Raw genomic sequence first — 21,193 nt, 5'->3', positions numbered from 1 at the left:
AAAAAAACATTTATGATAAAAATTAATTAGGGAAACATTTATAGTCTTAAAAAGAAGATTCGAATTAAATCACTAATTCTCTTGATACAATTGGCAAGTAGTGACCCACTGTGCGAATAACTCTGACATGTTAACTGAATGTTAAGGTGCTTTAAAGGCGACAATTTAGTGAAGTCTTCATTTATTGTAACCCAAACAGTCAAATGAATTAAAAATGGATGATTCGATTTGTTGAGATGTATTAATTTTTTTATTTTTTTTTTTTTCATTTTTTGATTATGCATGGGACAGACAACAAAGCAAAAAACTTGAGGGGGCGTTTAAGTTATTATCACAGTAAAAAAATATCAATAAAAATAAAACAGAAACGCTCAACTCGCAACTCGATAAAATAAAAAAAAAAACAAAGAGTTGGAGTTGAGTTGAACGCACAAAACACACAATGAAAAATCGAGTCGATTGATAAATACGAGTCGAGACGAGTCGAAAGTATTAATGGGACTCGAACGCTACTCACCTCCTCACTGGATGATTTATCGTGACGCGGTGGCGTTGCCGGCGATGCCTGGCTGAGTAGATCGGGCAGAACGCTGCTGGTGCGGGTGCCCGGGGTGCCAAGGCCGCTGTTGTCCCCTCCAGCACCACTGGCTACACCTCGATTCTGTTAGAGGGAGAGGCGAGAGAAAGAGTGAGAGAGAGAGAGCAAAAAACACACATGAGCAAAAAGTTTTAAATGGTGGCAATAAATTTTGAAAACAAACACTTTTTTTGGGAAATGAAATTAAAACGAGAAATGGGTTATAAATGCTTTTCAAAGAGTAATACAACAAAAAGTAATGAATAAAACAACAAAATCGAAAGAGTCGTAAATAGAGGAAGAGAAAGAGACAGAGTAAGAGTGGAACGATAGATAGAGAGAGCAAAGTGAATGCCAATGAGATACTTAAGGATACTCGAGATGTGCCCTTCAACACAACATGTTCAACGTTTAACATTTATATAAAAGCTTACAAACTAAAACAATTAATATTTGTTTGTTGTTCTGGGGGAGAAGGAGGTCTTCAAAATTGTTTTAAAGCTGAGCCTCATAGACATAATAAAGTAAAGCACTTAAAATTAGTTTAGTTTTGTTTAGCGCAACTTTTTCGAAAGGTTTTCACAGCACTGCGCACGCAGCAGGCAAAAAACGTTGCTCAAATTGCAAACATCACAAAACTTGCTTTTTAATTGTTCCATGTTCTTTGAATTACCAATTTAACTTCACACTAACCAAACCAACAAAACTTTTCCAATTCCATATTTGCCATAAATAATAATAAAATAGAAATGTGATTTTTATACAAAGCTTTAAAACAATTTTGAGCAAAAAATATATGAATTTTTGGCAAAGCTAAGCAAAGGCATAAATTTACATTTGCAATTTAATAAATAGAAAGCTAGCATTATCTATATCAAAATTTTCCATATCTATTTAAAAACTGTTGAATCAAATCTGAATATGAAAACTTTGTAGGTCTAATTCCATATTGGAACTTTTTAAAATATTGTTGAGTTTAAATCATAATATGAATTAATTGTTTCCATGTCAAATTGAACTCGTCTAATATTTTGAAGATATTATACAAATAAATAATGTTGATATCAAACTAAGCTAAACTAATCTTAATTTATTATTTGTGTCTGAAGTTAAAACCGTCTTAATTTGTAAATTCTAAATCTTTTGTTTTTAGTCAAGTTCTACTAAATCTTTAATTAGTTATCACTAATTCCCACTTAAATCCTCTTTAATTTCCATGCTTCCATACTGCCGAAAACTTTAAAATACAGTCAAACGATGAGATAATGACATTATTTACAGGTGTCATAAAAAGAAGCTTACGAGTTAAGCCTGCAAAATTTTGGAGCTTAATGCTATTTTATTTTATTTATTTTTTTGTTTAGCATCTCATTAGCATTCGACACTTTTGCTTTTTATTATGTGAATAGTAAAAATTATATACAGACGCCGGTAAGATACCGTTATTGATACTTAGATTTTGGCCGACTACCAATTAGAAAGCAACACCTTGGAATTTATGTACCTTATAATACAATGTTATATCAAATCAAGCATTCCAATTGTCAATTAGTCACTTTTAAAGGCTACTACTATATACAAGATAGTATTAAGCCTTAAATACGATGTATTATAAATGTTATGGTTATGTTTTTTACCTAATTCGTATTAGTTACTCTAGCTGTTGGATTATTTGCATGGTTCTCTTCAATTAAAAACAAACAAAAATGCAGTCAAATATAAAATAAACATGCTGGGGAAGGTCAAAAGCAAAGTAGGAAAAGAAAAAAAAGATACATAAATGATGATGAATGGCAAAACGAATTTGCTTTTTGTTTTTGTTTTTCTTTCGCACTGTTATTTACGAGCTGTTAGTGCAATGTTATTAACAGTAATGGGGCGAATGTACACAGCTGTGTGGGCGAATGGGAAGAGAGGCGAGAACATAGACAAAGAGACAGAGAGTGAGTGCGTGAGACAGATGCAAGAGAGAGACAGGCGAGCGATGCTTGTGTGGGTGTGTTTGTATGTGTAGGCTGTAATTGTAGTTGTTGTAGTTGCGGTGAGTATGGAAATTCTAGCCAAATGGTAAATTTAATTTGCATTTCGCCTTTTTTTTTGGTTTGTTTTGCTTTCGAGTAGTTTGGTTTGGTTTACGTTTCTGGCGCCAAGACAAAACACAATTAATGAACGATATTTGATTTTTTTTTGTTTCTGCTGCTGTCCCTTTTAATGGTTTTTGTTCTTGTTTTGGATGCGTGCGAGCTGAGAACGTTTACCTGCTGCTGCTGCTGTTGTTGCAGTTGTTGTTGTTGCTGCTGCTGTTGTTGTTGTTGATGTTGCTGCGCACGCGCTGCTGCATTCTGCAGCACAATGACAGACTCAGTCTTTTCGCGACGCGGACGCAAGAAATCTAAATTGGCCCAACTCGATTTTGTAGGCGCTGCACTTGGTTTAGCTGCCGCCGCAGTTGTTGTTGCTGCCGTTGCTGCTGCTGCGGTTGTTGTTGTTGGCACTTTGGTTCGAGGCGCAGCAGTTGGCACATCCTTGCTGCTATAAATGCTGTTCCTTTGGTACATGGCACTGGCACGCTGCACCTGCGACGGCGACTGCAATTGTGCATTGCTGTTGTTGTTGCTGCTGCTGCCGCTCAACACCGCAGAATGGCGTTTCGTTAATGGAAAGAAATCGGAATTTTCACGTCGAAAGCCGCGCACAAAACTCGGCAACTTCGAATCGGACTCTTGACGCTTGTGTTGTGGTTGCTGTTGCTGTGGCTGCTTCGACTGTGTTGCGTTGCTGCTACTGCTGCTGCTGTTGCGATCTTTGGCAATGCTGGCTGCTGGCGAATAGCCGGCGCCCTTCAATGGCTGATAGCCTTTGGGCACATTCGTCGGGCCAATGGATTCGCGTTGCGGTCGCGTCTCCAGCTTCAGGGTGCTCCAGCTTGAGCCACGATTAAAGCTGGCCGTGGTGTTGGTGCTGCTGTTGCTGCCACTGCTGCTGTTGCTAATTGTGGTGGCAACACCGCTGCCGCTGCCACCGCCGGCGGCGGCTTTCTTTGGGAAGAACTTATCAAAGTCCCAGTCACGCAACAGTTTTGCTTCGTCGCCTTTTCTAGGCGCGTGCGAAGTGGAAGCCGATTTTTGTAAGCGATTTACGTTTTGTTCTAATTTCTGTTTAAAGTTTACAGTTGTAGTTGATGTTGTTGTTTGTTGTAGTTGTTGTTGAATGTTTATTGTTGTTGTTGTTGTAAGTAGCACGCAAGAGAAGAATTGTTGTTAGGTTTTTATACGCTTGTTTTTTCTACAGACTAAATTGTTTCTTGCTCTTTCTACGCCCAGATAAAAAAAATGTAAGCCCCGTTTATTATATTTTTTTTTTATAGGTAAGTGTAGCATGGAAAGTTTTTCATGAATTCTCTCATTGCATTGCATTCCATATAATATTGATAAGATATTTATTTTTGGGTATTTTTGCTGGTATGCATGTGTGTAGTTGTGTTGGTTTTGTGAGAGAGAGGGTGAAGAGAATGCACAGTGTGCAAAGGTGTTTACATACATTCACATTTACATTTACATTTGTAAATATGTCTATATCATATATATCAGGTGACGCAGTCATATGATCTGAAACCAGTTTGGGGATGCACTTTATCGTCGCCCGCATTCGATATACAATTTTCTATATACAATTGATATGTTTGCTAGATGGGCTAGAGCTGGAATACTATCGTTAAATACTATCGTTAATGTATCGATAAATATTCTGATCTTACTTATTGATATATTATGGGTGCATATTATTGATTTAATACTAATATTTCATTTAAAAAAAGATAAGGAATACTTTCATTGAAATATTGATACGAAGGATGGTTATTTCTTTATACTATCGTTGATATATCGATAACATTTCTGACTATGTTATCGATCGTTTAAATATTCATTATTCGTTTTAATAATCGAATCTGTTTCAGAGAAATATTTCAATTACAATTCAAAATATTTACATTTTATCGATAGTTTCGATCGTTTTCCAGCTCTAAGTTGTATGCATGGAAAGTGCCCGTGTAAACATTCTATGCACCAGTGCGTATCACAAAACTCGATGGGGAAAAATTCCGAAAATTCGTCGAAAATAAATAAAAAGAATTAACCAAAACTCATACTCATATAGAGGGTGTTGTTTGGGTATATTACATAAAACTTTGTACAAAAGAAATTCACGAAAAAAACGTTTCATACTGATTTTGTTTTTGTTTGTTTGTTGAACGAAATCATCAATTAAGTAATTATTTAGTATAGAAATAAGTAATGTAGTTGATAAAGTTTAAAAACTAGACTCAAAACAAAACGAACTTGTTCTGCAAATTGGTTAATCAAATAAATATTATAGTAATTGCTGTAAAATAGTTGTCTAAATAGAACCACAACCATCCAAATTGTTTTTGTTGTTGTTGTTGATTTAATTGACTAAAATTAATATTTATTTTTATATATTTTTTTTTTTGCTTTACTAATTTATAGTTATTTGTAGACCTTGAACCCTACAAAAGCTAATTACAATTTATACAGCTGCCTGAAAATTGACAAATTCCTAACTTAATGCCTAATACTGCTCAAAGAAGTATCTCAGTTGGAAAAATATCTCAAAGAAATAGAGCACAAACTAAAGACTAAACTTATAGGGAAATGTACTAAAGAAAAACTATAAGACTAGTTAAATTAGATGTTATAGATAGATGTAAAAAAATATTGGTTAACTACTTACGCGCTTCATGATCAGCGTACGATCTCCGGCTTGATCATCGTCATCCGGCGTCGGTGGCAAGGGTCGATTTGGTGGACCGCCGCTGCCATGGGTCAACGGTGTGGTCGTTGTTGTAGTTGAATCCTCCGAAACGGGTCCCAGGCCGGGTCTATATGAAAATTCGGGTCTGAACAAAACAAAATCCAACGCAAAACGAAAGAAGAACGAAAAAGAACACAAAAAACCAAAACGCAACAAAACACGGGCGGCATTTTCAAGTTTGAAAATTCGTCATGACAGTAAAAATAATGTGAGGAAGTGAGGATAACGCAATTGGTGTATAACAAAAATAACGATAATAACGGGTGAGAAAATGTTAAGAATATGGTGAATTCAATTCTATGTCCAATTTTAAGTTCAAATTTCAATATTTGTGACGGTTTTTTGTGTTTCGTATACAAAAATTTGATTTCTGAATTAAATGAGTTATCAAAACGTTGTCATTTTCACATTCCAAGCTGGGAACACCCCAAATAATATTTGCATTTTTAGTGCCTAGTTGTTAATTGACTGTGATTCATATTGACTACAATATTAATCATTATTCATTATTCAAATATAAGTCGCTAACTGTGAAGTGATGACTACAAATTTTCTATTTTTAGCTTGTAATTTGAATTAAGTGTATTTTTAAGTTGACAATAGAATAACAAGAAAAAAAAACGGTGATCAATAATAAAATTTAGTCAATAAGAGGTGAAATTTGGCTATTCCTGATACTTTAAAAACCATTTAAATTTCGAAATTAGATCTTACGTTTTTTTTTGTCAAATTATTTGACATACTCCAAACATTTTTAAAATGAAGGCGAATATTTTTTTTTTATTTTACGATCCTAATATTTGTAACAAAATGAAAAAATCTTTAGCTTTCCTCTAATTAACGTTTCTTATAGTGTGCTAATTTGCTTGGTAACTAATGATTGTCAACCTCTAACTATATACTCTAAAGTGCTGTGCACATTTTGCAGGCAATGTTGAATGCAAGTTCGTGTGACTTTTCCTTTGAAGCTGCCACGCCTTGTCTTTTTGTGTTGTTTCGCTTTCTGGGAGGAGACACGACGACAATGGAAGGAGGGAAGAAAGGAAGGAAATACTTACAGCGGCTTGGGCGGATCGCTGGCGAGGAGTGTGCCATCGTTGCGTGCCCGATCATTGGGCTCATCCGGTTCGCTGTCGGAATCGCTGCTATCGAGTGGATCCAGCGGATTGACGGGCTGTCCCAGATGATTGTTCGACTGCTGCTGTGGCAACGAGGCCGCCGGCTTCGATGATGATGATGAGGCCGATACACAAATGGCCCCATTGCCGGTTGACGATGCGCCCGATTGTCGATTGTTGCGCGGAGGCGCCTCCGGCTGTGCCAATTGCTGCTGTTGCTGTCCACCAGCTGCTGTCTGTGGCTGCGGCTGTTGAGAGGAGACCACGCCCAATTCATTTAATTGTGCTGCTAACACATCTAAATGATCCTACAGGTTTTTGTATTTTACAATAGTTTGATTTTCGGGTCAAGTATTTCGAATATGCCACACGGAGGATTTTCATTTTCATGTTGTGTGTGTAGTTGTGTGTGTGTGTGTGTTGCACGTGGTACCACAGTGTGTATGTGTGTGTTGTTGTAGTTGTAGTTGATTCAGTTTCAGATTTTGGGGGGGGGCAAATTCGATTGTATCGGGGTGGAACGAAAAGTAAGAGAGCATTAGACTGGTTTGCACCTTTCACTTCTTATAGATAAACACAACAAACAGGGCCAAACATTAGAGAAAGCTCGGTTAGTTATATATTATCTATTGGAACTTGCCGGGGTTAGTTCAAATTTTGATTGTTTTTGGCATTACAAACGCATCAATCACAGCAACTCTTCTATTTATAGAAACTTCTATTTTCGTGTTAGTTGCATATGGAAATTGAAAGTGTTTTTTTTTTTTTGGTTTGCTGTGGGATTAGTGGGCACGTGCATTGGAAGTGGTTATAACGCAGTTACGAAGGTCTATTTAGTGTTTTTTCTTGTGGCATGTGTACCTCCATTAAATAGTACATTCTTTTCAAATTTTTTGTTTTTCTTTCCAAAAGTTGGAAGGGGCAATTACATATAGATAGACTCGTAAATCAAGCATAAAATACAACATACATATAGGGATAGATTGATAGATAGTTAAAAAGTAAAAGAGAGCAGAGAGAGGAGCGAGCAGGCTACAACTGAAAAATGATTTTTCGTAAAAAAAACATACCTCAGGTCTCCTTGGTGGTAACTGTTTTTATGTTTTTATTTGTTGGTTGAGTGTTAAAGTGTGTTTTTGTTGTTGTTATTGTGTTTTTTTTTGTCGGATCGGAGCAACGGGATGATGTACATAGAAATTTTTGTTTATATATTTATGCACACACATGAGCGAAATCATAAGGTCGATATAGAGTTATACAATATTATATGTTATGTTATGGTAGAGGCGCACAAAACATGAAAATAAAAGAAAGTTCAGAAATCATATATAAATATTTAAATCGTACACAATGTTCACAATTTTACGGGGTTAAATCATAAACTTTTATAGAGTTGTTAAAGAGCGGGGGCTGGGCAGGAATTAAGCTACTAATCAGCAATAGTTCAACAGGTTATCTGGGGGGTTTACAATACAGGTAGAGTTTGGGGGGCAAAGCTAATTTTACGTTCCTGGTTCTGATACAAAATTGTTGGACTATATATACAGAAAATAAACTTTAATGGAGTTGAATTTGAAATATAGAATAAAGGGTCTAACACAGTCGATACCAATACTTCAACTGTTGTTTTATCTATTTTTTGTCCCCTAAAAATTTAAGACCTTTTAAAGTATAGGGTCTCACACAGTCTATTAATAAAGTGTATATTCTTTTCTTCACATGTTTATGCAGTTTAAAGACTTTTCAATATAAACTAAAGGAACTTCAAGGTCAATACGTTGACAATAATTCTGCTTACTTAAATTTTCGTGAATTTTCAAGACATTTCAATATAAAGTAAAGGGTCTAGCTTTGTAGCTTTGTCTTTTCGAGTCTCTTTTTAATTCTATATTTCGATCAACTACAAATTTGAGCTACTATTAATTCATATAAAGCTAATTGCTTTCTTGAATTGACTTAATTCTCTTGGGTATCATTAACTACTTATCCGCTGCTTTGAGCAATAATTCAGCTATTTTGCTTTGTTTTTATCGCTCGCTACAATATCAGCTAGAGTCATTGCTCTGCTGGGGAAAGAATCAGAAAGAAACACTGAAGATTTCCCTTGGCTTTGACCTTATCAGGCAGCAAATGTTAAAGACCATGATGAATGGTTAGGGGCCGGTTGCAATCGTAATCTCAATACGCGGCATACGCACCGATGGCTTGAAGTTGTTCTGCGAGCTGCGCTGCTGTTGCTGCTGCTGGGGCGGTGTTTGAGCCGCGGGCTCGCCGCACTTCGGTGTCGGTGGCAATGGCCGATTGGCATGCGGTGGATCTGGCACCACAATCAGACGCTGTGGCAACTGTGGGCGTGCCGGTGGACCGGGCTCCTCAATCTGCTGACGCTGCAAATTGACGGACATTAAGTTTCGTTAATGCAAACTGAAATTATAGTACACAGCTCTCGTTGATCTCTCACTCACCGATGGCGGTTTCTGTTGTCGATTCGCCTGCGGCTGTTGAGCCTGCGCCTGCTGTTGTGCCACCTGCGCCTGTTGCGCGGCATGCGCCGCTGCTGCCGCTGCGGCAGCCTGTTGTTGCTGCTGATGCAGTTGCGCCTGGGCCGCAGCATGAGCGGCGGCTGCTTGAGCCTGCGCCTGAGCGAGCAGCTGATGATGTTGCTGCTGTTCGGCAGCGAGGCGACCCTCTTGGATCTGCTGGAAGTTGCGACGCAATGTGTCGCCACCGGGCGCCTGAATGATGGAGCTGGGCTCGCCGGCCAGCTGCGGCTCGTCGTCGTCGTTGTCGGAGCCGGAGTAGCGATAGTCTTCGCGCTCCTTCTCCGCCTTGCGCTTCTTGCAGCGATCGATGTGATCCTTGAGCTGTATGCGCACCTGACGATCCGTTGGTTGGTCCTTGATGAAGGCGTGCTTCAGCAGATTCTCGGTGTAAGGCCGCTGGTGATAGTCTTTCACTGTAAACAGAATTAATATGCATTAATGTAAGCTGCATTTGGGAGTGAAGCGTAGTTGTGACTCACCTAGCACCGTGTCAATGAAGCCGTGAAACTTCTTGGACCATTTCTTCGATTTGAGACGCGGTGGCGAATTGCGTGGAATCAAGAAGAGCGCACGCATCGGATGCAGATCGCAAAGCGGCGGCTGTGACTCAGCCATCTCCAAAGCTGTGATGCCCAGCGACCAAAGATCCGAGCGATTATCGTATGTGGCATCGGGATTCTCATCGCAGGCAATGACCTCGGGTGCCATCCAATAAGGTGTACCTGTTTCGCAAAAAGAAACCAGTTGAATACTCTGAGAAATGACTCATTAAAGTATTCTTGAGAACTCACCAATAAATGTGTTGCGTCTGCCTATCGTGCGATCCAGCTGCGCAGAGACACCAAAGTCAACCAGTTTAACCTCGGCATTATCTGTGAGCAGCACATTCTGGCCCTTGATGTCACGATGTATGACTTTGTTCGAATGCAAATAGCTCAGGCCACGCAATATCTCGCGGCAAATGTATGCGATCCATTCCTCTTTCAAACTCTGACCCTTGGTCGATTTCACCAGATCGGTGACGGAACCGGCGCCGCAATATTCCATCACCAGCCAGAGTTGATCATCTTTCCCTGGCGGTGATTTCTTAATGAATGCCCCATAATAGGTGGCAATGTTGCGATGATTTGAGTATTTCTTAAGCACATTGATTTCCAGCTTAATCTCCTCTTCCTCATCCTCGGTGACATCCATCACCTTTATGGCAGCCAACTGACCAGTTTTCGTGTGACGACCCTGTAAGAGGAGAGAGAGAAAAAAAAGGAGTGAGTAAAATCATAGTTTATACTTGGTTTTTTGTTGATCAATTAACACGCGCTTAATTGGTGGAAATGCGGGGAAAATGCACTCGACATTGACAGATCTCTCGAATGCTCTCGAGAGTCACAGACACTTGAACTCGACAACAACAACAACAACAATAAGAGCGACAACAAGAGCAACAATAAACCGCTTCAAGAGCATTAAGAAATGCTGACCATGAGGCAGACATTGGCGTTGGCGTTAACGACGACGACGACGTCAATAAACTACGTCGTGATCAAGTAAACAACAATCGAATGCAACTCAAACAATAGAACAGGAAGAAAACGTGCCGAGGAGCAGGAGCAAAGCACACTTCTCCAGACACTCTCTCAAGTAGCCAACAACGCAACAATGTGTGAAAATTGGTTAACAACCATCCATGAGTAATCCCAGGGCGGAAGTCCATAAATGTATTTTGTGATTGAGAAGATTAACACATCAGAAACGAGCACAAATATGTAGGGGGAATTTCATCGAGCAATATATAAAACATTTCAGATTAAAACAGCATTTAATATAAAGCAAATTAATTATAAGTATTTGCTAAACAAACTGAAAGCCAAACTCCTTTATGAGTATAACAGTAATTTGTGATTAAGAAGTTTAGCAAAATTATATATAGGAAAATTTAATCAAGAAATATATATAAAATTCCACATAAAAACGGAATTCAATAGAATGCGAATTAAAAACAAGTATTTGCTAAACAAAATGTACTTTCAACTTTTTTATATTTCAACATATCAGAAACTAGCAGAAATATATAGGGGAATTTCATCGAGCAATATATGTATATAAAATTACACAAACAAAATATTTATACATTTTTAGATTAAAACCGAATTTAATATAATGAAATTCAAATTGAATACAAGTATGTGCTAAACAAATTGTAGTTTTAACTCTTTTATATTTGTGGTTAGAAGATTAAGACATCAATTGAACTGACAGAAATATGTAGGGGAAATTTAATCAATAAATATATATGCATTTTCAAATTAAAACAGAATTTAATGCGAATCGTATTTGCCAAACAAATTAAAGCTTTGTCCATAAATGTATTTTCTCATTGGAAAGCTTAATTCATCAGAGTTAAGCCGGTAGAATTTTCTTAGTAAGAAGAATCTAATCAAGCGATTTATGTCATATAAAAGTCAGATTAAAACAAAATTAAATTAAAGCATTTGCAGAACAAATCGAAATCTCTTTTATGAGCACTCGTTTAATTGCTTGATTTGTCTAAGCAATTTTAATTTAATTAAATTGAAATAAATTCTGTTGTTGCACAAGCTTGTATAAAGGTGAAAGGAAAAATCTCATAAAATTCCATTTGGCGTATTAGATTTGGTATTGAATATGCATTTGAAATGCTATTAAAAGTATTTTAATAGCTCAAAGCTAAAAGAATTGAGCATCATTGTTTACTTATTCATTTCAAATTGTTGATTTTGTCTAGAGAAAAAATCAACGCAACATTTGAGTACAATTTTGCAATCGAATAACATTCTCAATTGAAGCATAAATCAAACAATAAAACGAGGAATTAAAATAAAAGCAAAGCAAATTGCAATTGATTTGAACAAATTCTCGCACTCAACACTTTATTTAGAGATATTTAGCCATAAAATTGACAACAAATTGCAGTTTAACTAAATTGATTATTATCTCTTAAAATGGCAATTTAAATTGTTTGCTTTTGCGATCCGGTTCAACTTTCTTAATGCTGTTGTGTGCATTAAATAAGCAAAAAAGAATTGAAACATAACGTGACTTGAACGCCAATTATTCTCTCCTTGCGCTCCTCCCGTCTTAAAGTCAGTCAATCAAGGCGTAAAAATGTATTTCAATTAGCTGTCAGTTTAATCAAAATCATAAATTGATTGAGTCTGTGCTTAAGATTAAGTTGTCCTGACCGGTTTTCGGTATTTCTTCTCATTTTTTTTCTTGGCATCGTTTCTGTGTCCTCACATCTTCGGTGTCTCTTTTAAATGTGGCATGAAAGTCATTTTACATTTAATACAGTTTTAATTGAAGAGTGCATCTATCTATCTAAGCAACAGCTTCCAGCGTATCTTTGGCCGTAATAAATCAAGTGCCTAACGAGAGATGATAACCATTTTCAAGTAGAGCAAAAACCATGACAACGACGATGACGATGTCGATTGGGAGGTTGGTGCTGAAAAGTTGTTGATAGTTGGGCCCCGTTTTGGTTTTATTGATTAGCCAGCGGGGCGTTTGTTGCTGCTGCTGTTGCTGCAGCTGCTGTGGCAGCTTCTATCAAAATGCTATTAAGCAACAATTTCAGAGTTCTTGGCCAGCAGCTGTGAAATTGTAGTATCATCATCGACGTCGAGACGTGGCTTTGCTTGTCGTGCTTATGCTTGTCATATTCTAACGGTTGACTGTGAAAAATTGTGCAGATTTTATGCAAATTAATGACATGCACTAATGGATTTGAAAACTGCCTTTAAACAGAGAGAAAGAGAAGTGAGTGAGCTAGCAAGTGAAATCGATTGACCATGGTTTCTAGGCAGGCAGGTGCAACCAGTTATGGATCATCATCGTGGATCGTATCCAGTTGCTCAGTTACTGACTTTGCAAACGTCGACGACGACGACGACAACGATTTCCAGCGAAATCAATTCAAAGCCCAACGGCGATTGCCGCAATAAAAATTGAAAGAAAAAGAAATACAAAGAAAAATATTTGTGAATCATTCACAGCACTCACGAGTCTCAGTCTCAGCCCCGTTTAGCTGTAGAGCAAATAGAGCTAAACAATCCAAGAAATAAATAAACAGACGACGACAAGCCTTTGGCCATATAAGAAGACAAAACTGCTGAATACGACAAATAATTGAACGAGCATATGATGAAAACAAAAACCAGAAAGCACAAAACACAGAAAAAAAAAACGAAAACAGAAAACGAAACGAAAAAATGTTTTAAAGGTAAAGTCAACAATGGAAGCGCATCATGGAACAGCAGCTGTCCAATTGGGTTTGCCTACCTATGCAGAAGTTTTTTTTTTCGGTATTGTTTTTATTTTTATTTTCGTTTTCAAGTATTCAGTTGCAGTACAAGTATCCACACGTCTAGTGTTGTGTATCTGCCAGATACAGATACAAACACAAACACACACTCACACTCACTCTGCTCATTGCCCCAGGCGTGAAAAATAAATACACATCGAGAGTCTACTATATATATATTGTAAGAAAAAAGCATCAAGCCGCACAATAAACTTGATGAAAAATGCAACGACAAAAACCCAAACAAAACAAAGTCGAAGAAAAAATCCACGCACATTGCACATTTTATGTAAACAGAGACAGATACAGATACGAAGTGCAGCAGCAGTTGTTTCAGAGTGCACTTTCAGATACAAGTCACATAGATACATATATAGACATTTATTATATATGTATCTGCATAATAAGTCCATTACGTGATGTCTGTCGTTGCTTTTTCCTGTCTCGACAATCATTTCTAGAAGAACATCCAAGGAATAGTTATGAATATTTCTCCCACGTCATCGCTGAAGCTGTAGAACTTCAACTTCAACGTTTGCCATAATTTAACAAGTAGCTGAAATAATGATTGCTTTCGAGAAAATAGCGAATTATATTCATTAATTTTGTAGTTGCCCTGTTAATTTGTTATTCTATAGTTTCTGCATTAATTTCTTGTAATGAAAGACTGGCTAATGTAGGAACATGAATAATGTAAAAATATTCCAGCCTTATATAAAGATCTAATGACAAACTAATCGTTTATAATTAATAAGTAATAATTATTCAAATGAAAATACAAAGAAATGCAGCAAATAAGTAGACAGAGGGAAAGAACCAACGGAAGCAAATTAAAATAAGATGAATAATTGGTTAATATAGAAATATTATGCCAACATTTATTATATCCGCTAACCACTAAAGAATTTAATTCTAGATTGCAATTATAATAAATATAAAAAAGAAAGTCACCCATTTTAATAAAAGCAAAGCACTGCAGCATTAAATAAAAAGTATAAACCGAAAATGACTAAAATATACTAAAGTAGTTTTCTTTTGAATATTTTTATTATAGTAGTTAGAAAAGCAACATACTACGTAAAAATATTAAAAAAAAAAATATGTACCAAAAATACTGAATTATACCGAACCTACCCTGGTGTTTTTCAGTATTTTTTGATATAATGAAATATACCAATCCAACCTTGACATTTTTCAACAATTTTTGGTATATTTTTAATAGTTTTACGATAATACCGTAGTATGTTTCTTTTAATAAAATGGTTAGCTTTCTTGTTTGTATTTATTCAATAAATTTTATTTGTAATTGTAATATATTTATAGTTAAATCACCTTAGATCTATTCACTAGGAAATGTATTAAAAAAGTCGGAAATGCGTTTCCTATGAAGAAAAGGAAAGGATGCTTCTATATTCTGGTAAAATTTCTTCACAAAAAATAAATATTTTATAAAGTTGGTACTTAAAATCTTTTGCAGTGTATTTCACAGTCGCATTCAAAGTCTTTTCTACTCCGCTCTGTTATGATAACGTCACTCGCATTTCGCATTTCTATGGCACCGCAGAAATGCAAAAATTACTAGCTGGAAACTCGCAAACTGGCGTTGGTTACATAAGCTCCTCTAAGAAGCGAGCGAGAGAAAAAAAAAATGCAGTCAAGTGTCTAAATACCCCTTGAGCTTCCCTCTCCTCATCCAGCATTCCCACGACATTATCGCTGGCACATAGTAAAAATGGCTAAAAAGATTAACTTGGACATGTTTTGAGCCAAGTGGAGGTTGAGTACGCAAATCGCCAAGCAAAAACACACACGAATAAAAAAAAAACGATGGAAAAACTAAACTAAACTCGGAGGAAAAAGCAAAACAAATGGCAGACAGCTGGTGGGCAATGTGTGTGTTTCCGATAAGACAAAAAAGAAAAAGTGAAACGCGTAGAATGAGGAAATGGATTAGATGATTTGACCAGATGGAGGAAAAGCTGGCTGAGAGAGAGAAAGAGAGAGAAACTCTAGGAATTTAGAAAATTGAGTTATTGAATTGAACAATGGCAGTTGTTCAACCAAATTTAAAGGCGACATCTTAAATATATGGTTACGGATACAAAGGCAAAAAGCGCGTGACAAATGTATTATGGTTTCTATTTCTCCATGCCAAACACATTCCAAATGCAGATCCATTTCTGCCTTTGCCACCTGACAATGGCTGTGTGTGTGTTGAGCAACAACCTCAGCAGCCGGCAACAGATCAAAAGCTCAATTCCAAAACCACATCTTCAACTATCAAGCAGCAGCAGCACATACTTTAGTGCTAGCTCATTGAGCTTGCATATTTTAATTTGTGGCAACAATGGCAAAAGTTACAGATCTCTCTCACACACTCAACCCACCGCAGCTGCCACACGTGCAACACAGTGCAACCGCAATTGAATTTACAACAGAAATTGTGACTCGCAAGTGGGAGCAAAGATCCCAAGACTGATGGAGACCATATATGTTAGAGCAGAGGCGGGCAACAACAACCACGCCCCGTGCGATGCGTCAAGTAACCAAAGTGGGCCTGGCATTACTTACTATACTTGCTTGCTTGCTTTTGGCCCACTGGCCCACTGAATCTTGTGGCAACACAGCTGCTGCCTCCACTGCTGCTGTTGTTGTTGTTACTGCTGTTGCGCAAGCTTTTAGTGCCCCCCATACTGCATCCAACAACACCTAGGCAAATGTGTGTGCAAATTTAATGTAGTTCCAAATACCACAAAAAAGTAAGTAACAACTCAAAAGTCGACTAAAAAGTTGCTCTACCAAACTAAATGAATATCATTTATACACAGCCAAAATATAAACAAATTTTCCTTCAAAGAATTATAATTCTAGATTGTTATTCCTTGAATATTAAATTCTTATTTCAAGAATTGAAAAATGACAAAATTTAACTCACAACAGCAGTTGCTCTGTCAATAAAATAGATTTTAAAAATACAGAAACTGTATTAAAATTGAACTAAGAAGATAAATTCTTAAAAAAAAGACCTAAATTTTTTGTTCTTTATTCCTTAAATGGGATTACTTAAACGCTAACAAAAACTTTCTTAATTGACGATTGGAAAAATGCTATTCTTAATTCAGGATTGAACTTATTTCAATATTGAATCTACAATGAAAAATCCTAATTAAAGTTTTTTTTCAAAATCGAATAAATCTTCAAAGATTTAAAACTTATTTCAAGATTTTTAAAAGATTGAAAATTGGTTTCATATCTTTAAATAGAAATGTTCTCAAACTAATGAAATCTTAAGTTTGAATAATTTTATATTAAAAATAATTGGATATCAAGTTTTCAATCTTAAAAAGATAGTTCTCAGAATGCAATTCTTCATTCTATAAGATTGCAAACAAAAACTGTGATTTGTTCAAAGAATGATCTCAAATTATATTAATTAATTAATTTAATAACATTCCCCTTTTTCTCATCAAAGAAACAATCTTATCACTAAGCATTACAATGACTAATTAATGCCTATAAAATTTCCCAATTTAATTGCAAAACGCTGATAAGCTGAAATACTAAAATGATAATAGCATAGTATTATTTATTAATCGTGGTATTCCCAATAGTTTTGCCAATGCACAGAGTTTCGATATGACTAATCTTATCACTTTTGGCAACAAAGTTTCAAAAGTCGCATGGTAGTAAAGCAACTTGAGACAAGGTATCAAAATGTTAGAAAAAAAACGCGTTAACTGTGATTACTCACAATAATCTCTGAGGTAATAGGTGACTAAGGGGGCAACGAGTGGACTGCGCATCAATTACCAATTGTTGTAGTTAATTAACCCAGAAATCAAAGCTGTTTTTTTGTTCTCTGCTGCTGCTGCACATTCGTTTTAAATGGCCACAACAATTGAACTTTGTTGCAATGTGTGTAAAGTTAAGTGAAGCCCCCTCAAAAAACCGCCTCTTCTCCACATCTATTTGCCCCGCCCCCTTGACATGCGTGCAGCTGGCACATAAAATGCAGCAACAATTTAAAAAAAAAAAGAACAAAACATAAATGAATGCAATAAAAGTTGAAGCTATGCATGAAATAACCTTAAGAGCTGCGACGACGAGTGCAATGAATAAACGATGAATCATTGCATAGCTGCTTAGCTCGAGTCTCTCCCCTTCTCTCTCTTACTCCTTCTTCAACTCCCTCTCAGTTAGCTTTTAATAAACTGTTTTAGCACTTGCCTGCCACTTTTATTAAATCAAATTTAAATTGCCAGCATTAGAAGTGAGTGAAATGTGCTGGCTGCCAGTGTTCAAAGTGTTTTCAAATAGGCTTATTGGCTACTCACCCCCGCATTCAACCCCCCTTTCCACCCTTCTCACCTATCTGGCTTGTACCTGGTTAACCCAGTTAGCAAGTTTTGTTTGATGTTCTACTTTTCGAGCGGCAGTCAAAGGGCCAAATGTGTTTATAAACCTTTCAAAATGTTGTTACTCAACCCACAAAAAAAAGAGCCTTCAATTTATGCAATCTTTAACTTTGCACTCAAATATTATATAATTTGCTTTAAATAATGTTAATATAATCTTGTGCTAATGAAAATACTAGCAAAACTAAACTTAATATTTGGAACTATAAAATTGAATAAAGTTCAGTTCACTTTCGCCTTTGATTTTTGCTCAGTTCAATTTGGTTTCATAGTTTGTTCTTTTTCAGTAGTTCCTTCTTGTTCCATGGTTTTTTTTTTGCTTAGTAGTTCGTTTTTGTTCTTTTTCAGTAGTTTCCTACTGTTCTTTAGTTCATTCTGGTTCATTTGATTAAACATTCTTTTTCTGTTTTCTGGTTAAAACTATTGTAGCATGAGAAATTGCTACTGCCTAAAAATTCCTATTTTTTTAACTTATAATATGTACCAAAATTCAAAATTCGTAAACTCCAATTTGTACAATAAAATCAAAAGAACAACCAGAACAAACTAGTTCAAGAATCTTAAATAAACGAAAGAATCTTTATGTAAATTTAACAATGTTTACACAACACTAATATAATCCCTAGCCTCGCAGTGCGTTCACATCAATTTAGTTTATAATATAAACAATAAATATGGCACATTTGTGCTTCAACATTTCGTGGAACTCGTTTAAAAAAAGCCATTGCTTTTTTAAGAGCCAACTCACAACACTTATAGATAAACAAATTTAGTCATCACAAACGCAATGAATGAATTAATTGCTTAAGCAACTATCATAAGTGATTGGGGGAGTTTTCTTAATGAAATAGAAATGACTTAGAAACGTAAAAATTCGCAGAAATATATTTAATGCAAATAAGTTATGAATTGAAATGCATAAAACTGTGGTTTCCTTTTAATGATTACTGATCAATTAATGCTCTTTTAAACGGTTCGAAATCGTATCTTCTAATTTAATTTCACAATATATGTATTGCACTTCATATAAGTCAATAATAATGCATTAATCATTGACTTAATCATGAGTGCCAAGAAATATTACGAATAAAAATCAATAATTATATTTGCCCTGAGGTATTTCTTATCGCGGAACAAAAACCTTTGACTCACGGCAGCTATTTTCAAAGTTGATGCCAATATTGTCAACATATACGAATATAGTATATATTATATACCTGAATATCTTTAGAAATACAAACAGTATATTATATGTATCTGGGTCTAGACATTTTGCAGGGATTTTCATTGTATATATTCAATGTTGTGGTGCGATAAGCGAACGAAATTTGTGTCAAAAGATAATTTGCAGTATGGCTGTTTGTATTTGTTAAATATGAGAATGTATTTGTTTATTTTAGCGCCTTTTTGATATTGCTCAAGTTCATAGAATTGAGTATTGAGTGTCACCTGATGACGTCACAAATTGAAGTAACTTCCGGTTTCGCTTGGGACTCACACCCCTAACAGAAGAACCCTCATAGGGATTATATACATTTAATTGAGAGTTAGCTCGCTCTATTTAATTAATTGAGAGCACACACAATTTCTCATGCACTTTCAAGTCTCAGGGGCTAAGCGAGAAATTGAAATTAAATGAATTAAATGTTGATTCGAAATGCAATCAAATGGTTAAGTGTTTGTTTTTCTTTTACTTTTTTTCTTTCTGTGTGTGTGTGTGTGGGGAAGCAACGATTTTGTCAACTGCGGGTCAACGGGTTCGCCATAGATTCCGGGAAAGAGAAGTATACGAAAATGAGCTCGTCATTGTCGCCCAATTACATGACACTCGACGAGTTTTATTATAATAATAAATACACTCATCCACAATAAAGCACATTATATTATGAGGCATTTGTCGTGGTTTGTTTGGTCGGTCGGTTGGTTGGTTGGTTGGTTGGGCATTGTAAACCAATATGCAGATAAGGGACCAGCAGTTAGGTAAGCTTCAATCCTACCACTAACAAAGCCGACTCATTGTGAGCTCTCGTTTATTTATTAGGCATGCAAAAATATCAGAAAAATCAACTCGATATATATAGGAAAAAAACACTTAAAACTTTCACTCATAAATTAATTGTTGTTCGAAATGGAAACAAAACTAAATGCCCCAAAGTGAGCGCGAGAGAGATAGAGAGAGAGAGGGAAAAACAATAAGCTATCATGAAATCAACGCTTTGCATTTATCTCTCTATCGCTATGAGTTTGCATACTTAATCAGCAAAAATTGCTTAAATATTTGAATAAGTTGTCTGCATGTTTACACATGCAATGGCAACCTTGGGGTGCATTAAACATTCGAGTCAAAGTCGATGACGATGAGTCTTAGCGATTGCGATGACGATGACAGATCAGCGAACTATTTGCGCATTTGAATTGCAGCCGTGTTGAGTTCCGTCATGTTATCGAGTCTCAAATTCACCTCGATGCTTGTGCGTTTCTCGTGGTGGGCGGCAATTTGGAGTTGAATTTGAATTTGTTTTTGATGTAAAGTGTGTGGCCTAAGTAGGTCAAGCAATGGGGGCCTGAAATGATGTTTGCCGATGAGTCACCACAAAATTGAAAGCATTTCCAGTGTGTGAGGGAGATAGAGAAATGACTGTAGCAAGTGAATTGATGGCTGCAAATGAAATTGATGAATGAAAGCAGAGAAAAAAACACTCGAAACTCTCTCAATGATTTAACGTTGCTTTGCAATTCTAATTCACGCAGCTCCTGCTGAGTTCGTTTAACTTAAATGATGCGTTTAATGCGTTTCCCCAAAATAAAAGCGGCAACTTTCGCCCACGCAACAAACTCGCTGTTGGAATTAAAGAGGTTCATGTTAGACAGCGAAATGAGGCCCCATATAATTAACATTCTCCCAGCATAGCTGTGAACTTTGACCCAATTACGCGCAATATACGCGACACACACAATTCATATTTACGAGAGCTGTGTGTGTGTGTGCGAGACATGATAATAAAGCATACGAAGCGCGAGAGTCGCGCATTGAAAACGTAGTGGAAGAAGAAGCAACAACAAAAGAACGCGTAGCGTGTAAAGCTTTTTATTTACGACGACTGCATTTCGAGTGACGCAGGCGCGACCGCAGAACAAGACCAACGGACAGACGTGCAGACAAAGCGAAGAGAGTGAGGAGGAGAGAGGGAGACACACGCAGTCAGAAAACTGCAGGCGCAGTCAATAAAACGCCACTTCGAAAGAAACATGCGAAACACATTAAAGGCAATAAACAAATCAAGCAGGAAATACAAGTACAACAACAGCAGCAACAACAAAGGCTGAAAAGAGACGGCAAAAGCAGCAGCCTCATAAAATGTTAAATTGAA

The 21,193-nt window shown here is 36.4% G+C and overlaps 2 protein-coding genes across 9 annotated transcripts in view; both read right to left on the bottom strand.

Moving 5' to 3' along the window:
- LOC132792358 (serine/threonine-protein kinase mig-15) overlaps positions 1–21,193 on the bottom strand; it is a 39,423-nt gene that overhangs the window by 5,619 nt on the left and 12,611 nt on the right. For 2 of the 8 annotated variants that reach the window (XM_060801694.1, XM_060801698.1), the window contains exons 4-12: positions 9,863–10,307; positions 9,551–9,793; positions 8,994–9,484; positions 8,727–8,915; positions 7,599–7,619; positions 6,469–6,836; positions 5,330–5,477; positions 2,836–3,732; positions 518–661 (exon numbers count right to left, since the gene is read on the bottom strand). In XM_060801694.1, coding sequence (XP_060657677.1) covers positions 518–661; positions 2,836–3,732; positions 5,330–5,477; positions 6,469–6,836; positions 7,599–7,619; positions 8,727–8,915; positions 8,994–9,484; positions 9,551–9,793; positions 9,863–10,307 — 2,946 coding nt within the window. Of the gene's footprint in view, positions 1–517; positions 665–2,835; positions 3,733–5,329; positions 5,496–6,468; positions 6,837–7,598; positions 7,620–8,726; positions 8,916–8,993; positions 9,485–9,550; positions 9,794–9,862; positions 10,308–21,193 lie in introns of all 8 variants that reach the window. The other 6 variants (XM_060801692.1, XM_060801693.1, XM_060801695.1 and 3 more) reach the window with 6 other exon arrangements.
- LOC132792361 (uncharacterized) overlaps positions 1–21,193 on the bottom strand; it is a 104,842-nt gene that overhangs the window by 79,438 nt on the left and 4,211 nt on the right. The gene's annotated exons all lie outside the window — the stretch shown is intronic.

The sequence above is a fragment of the Drosophila nasuta genome, chromosome 3 (assembly GCF_023558535.2).
Source record: "Drosophila nasuta strain 15112-1781.00 chromosome 3, ASM2355853v1, whole genome shotgun sequence".
Lineage (NCBI taxonomy): Eukaryota > Metazoa > Arthropoda > Insecta > Diptera > Drosophilidae > Drosophila > Drosophila nasuta.
The sequence above is the reverse complement of the archived record's forward strand: the minus strand, read 5'-3'. Positions and strand labels throughout refer to the sequence as shown.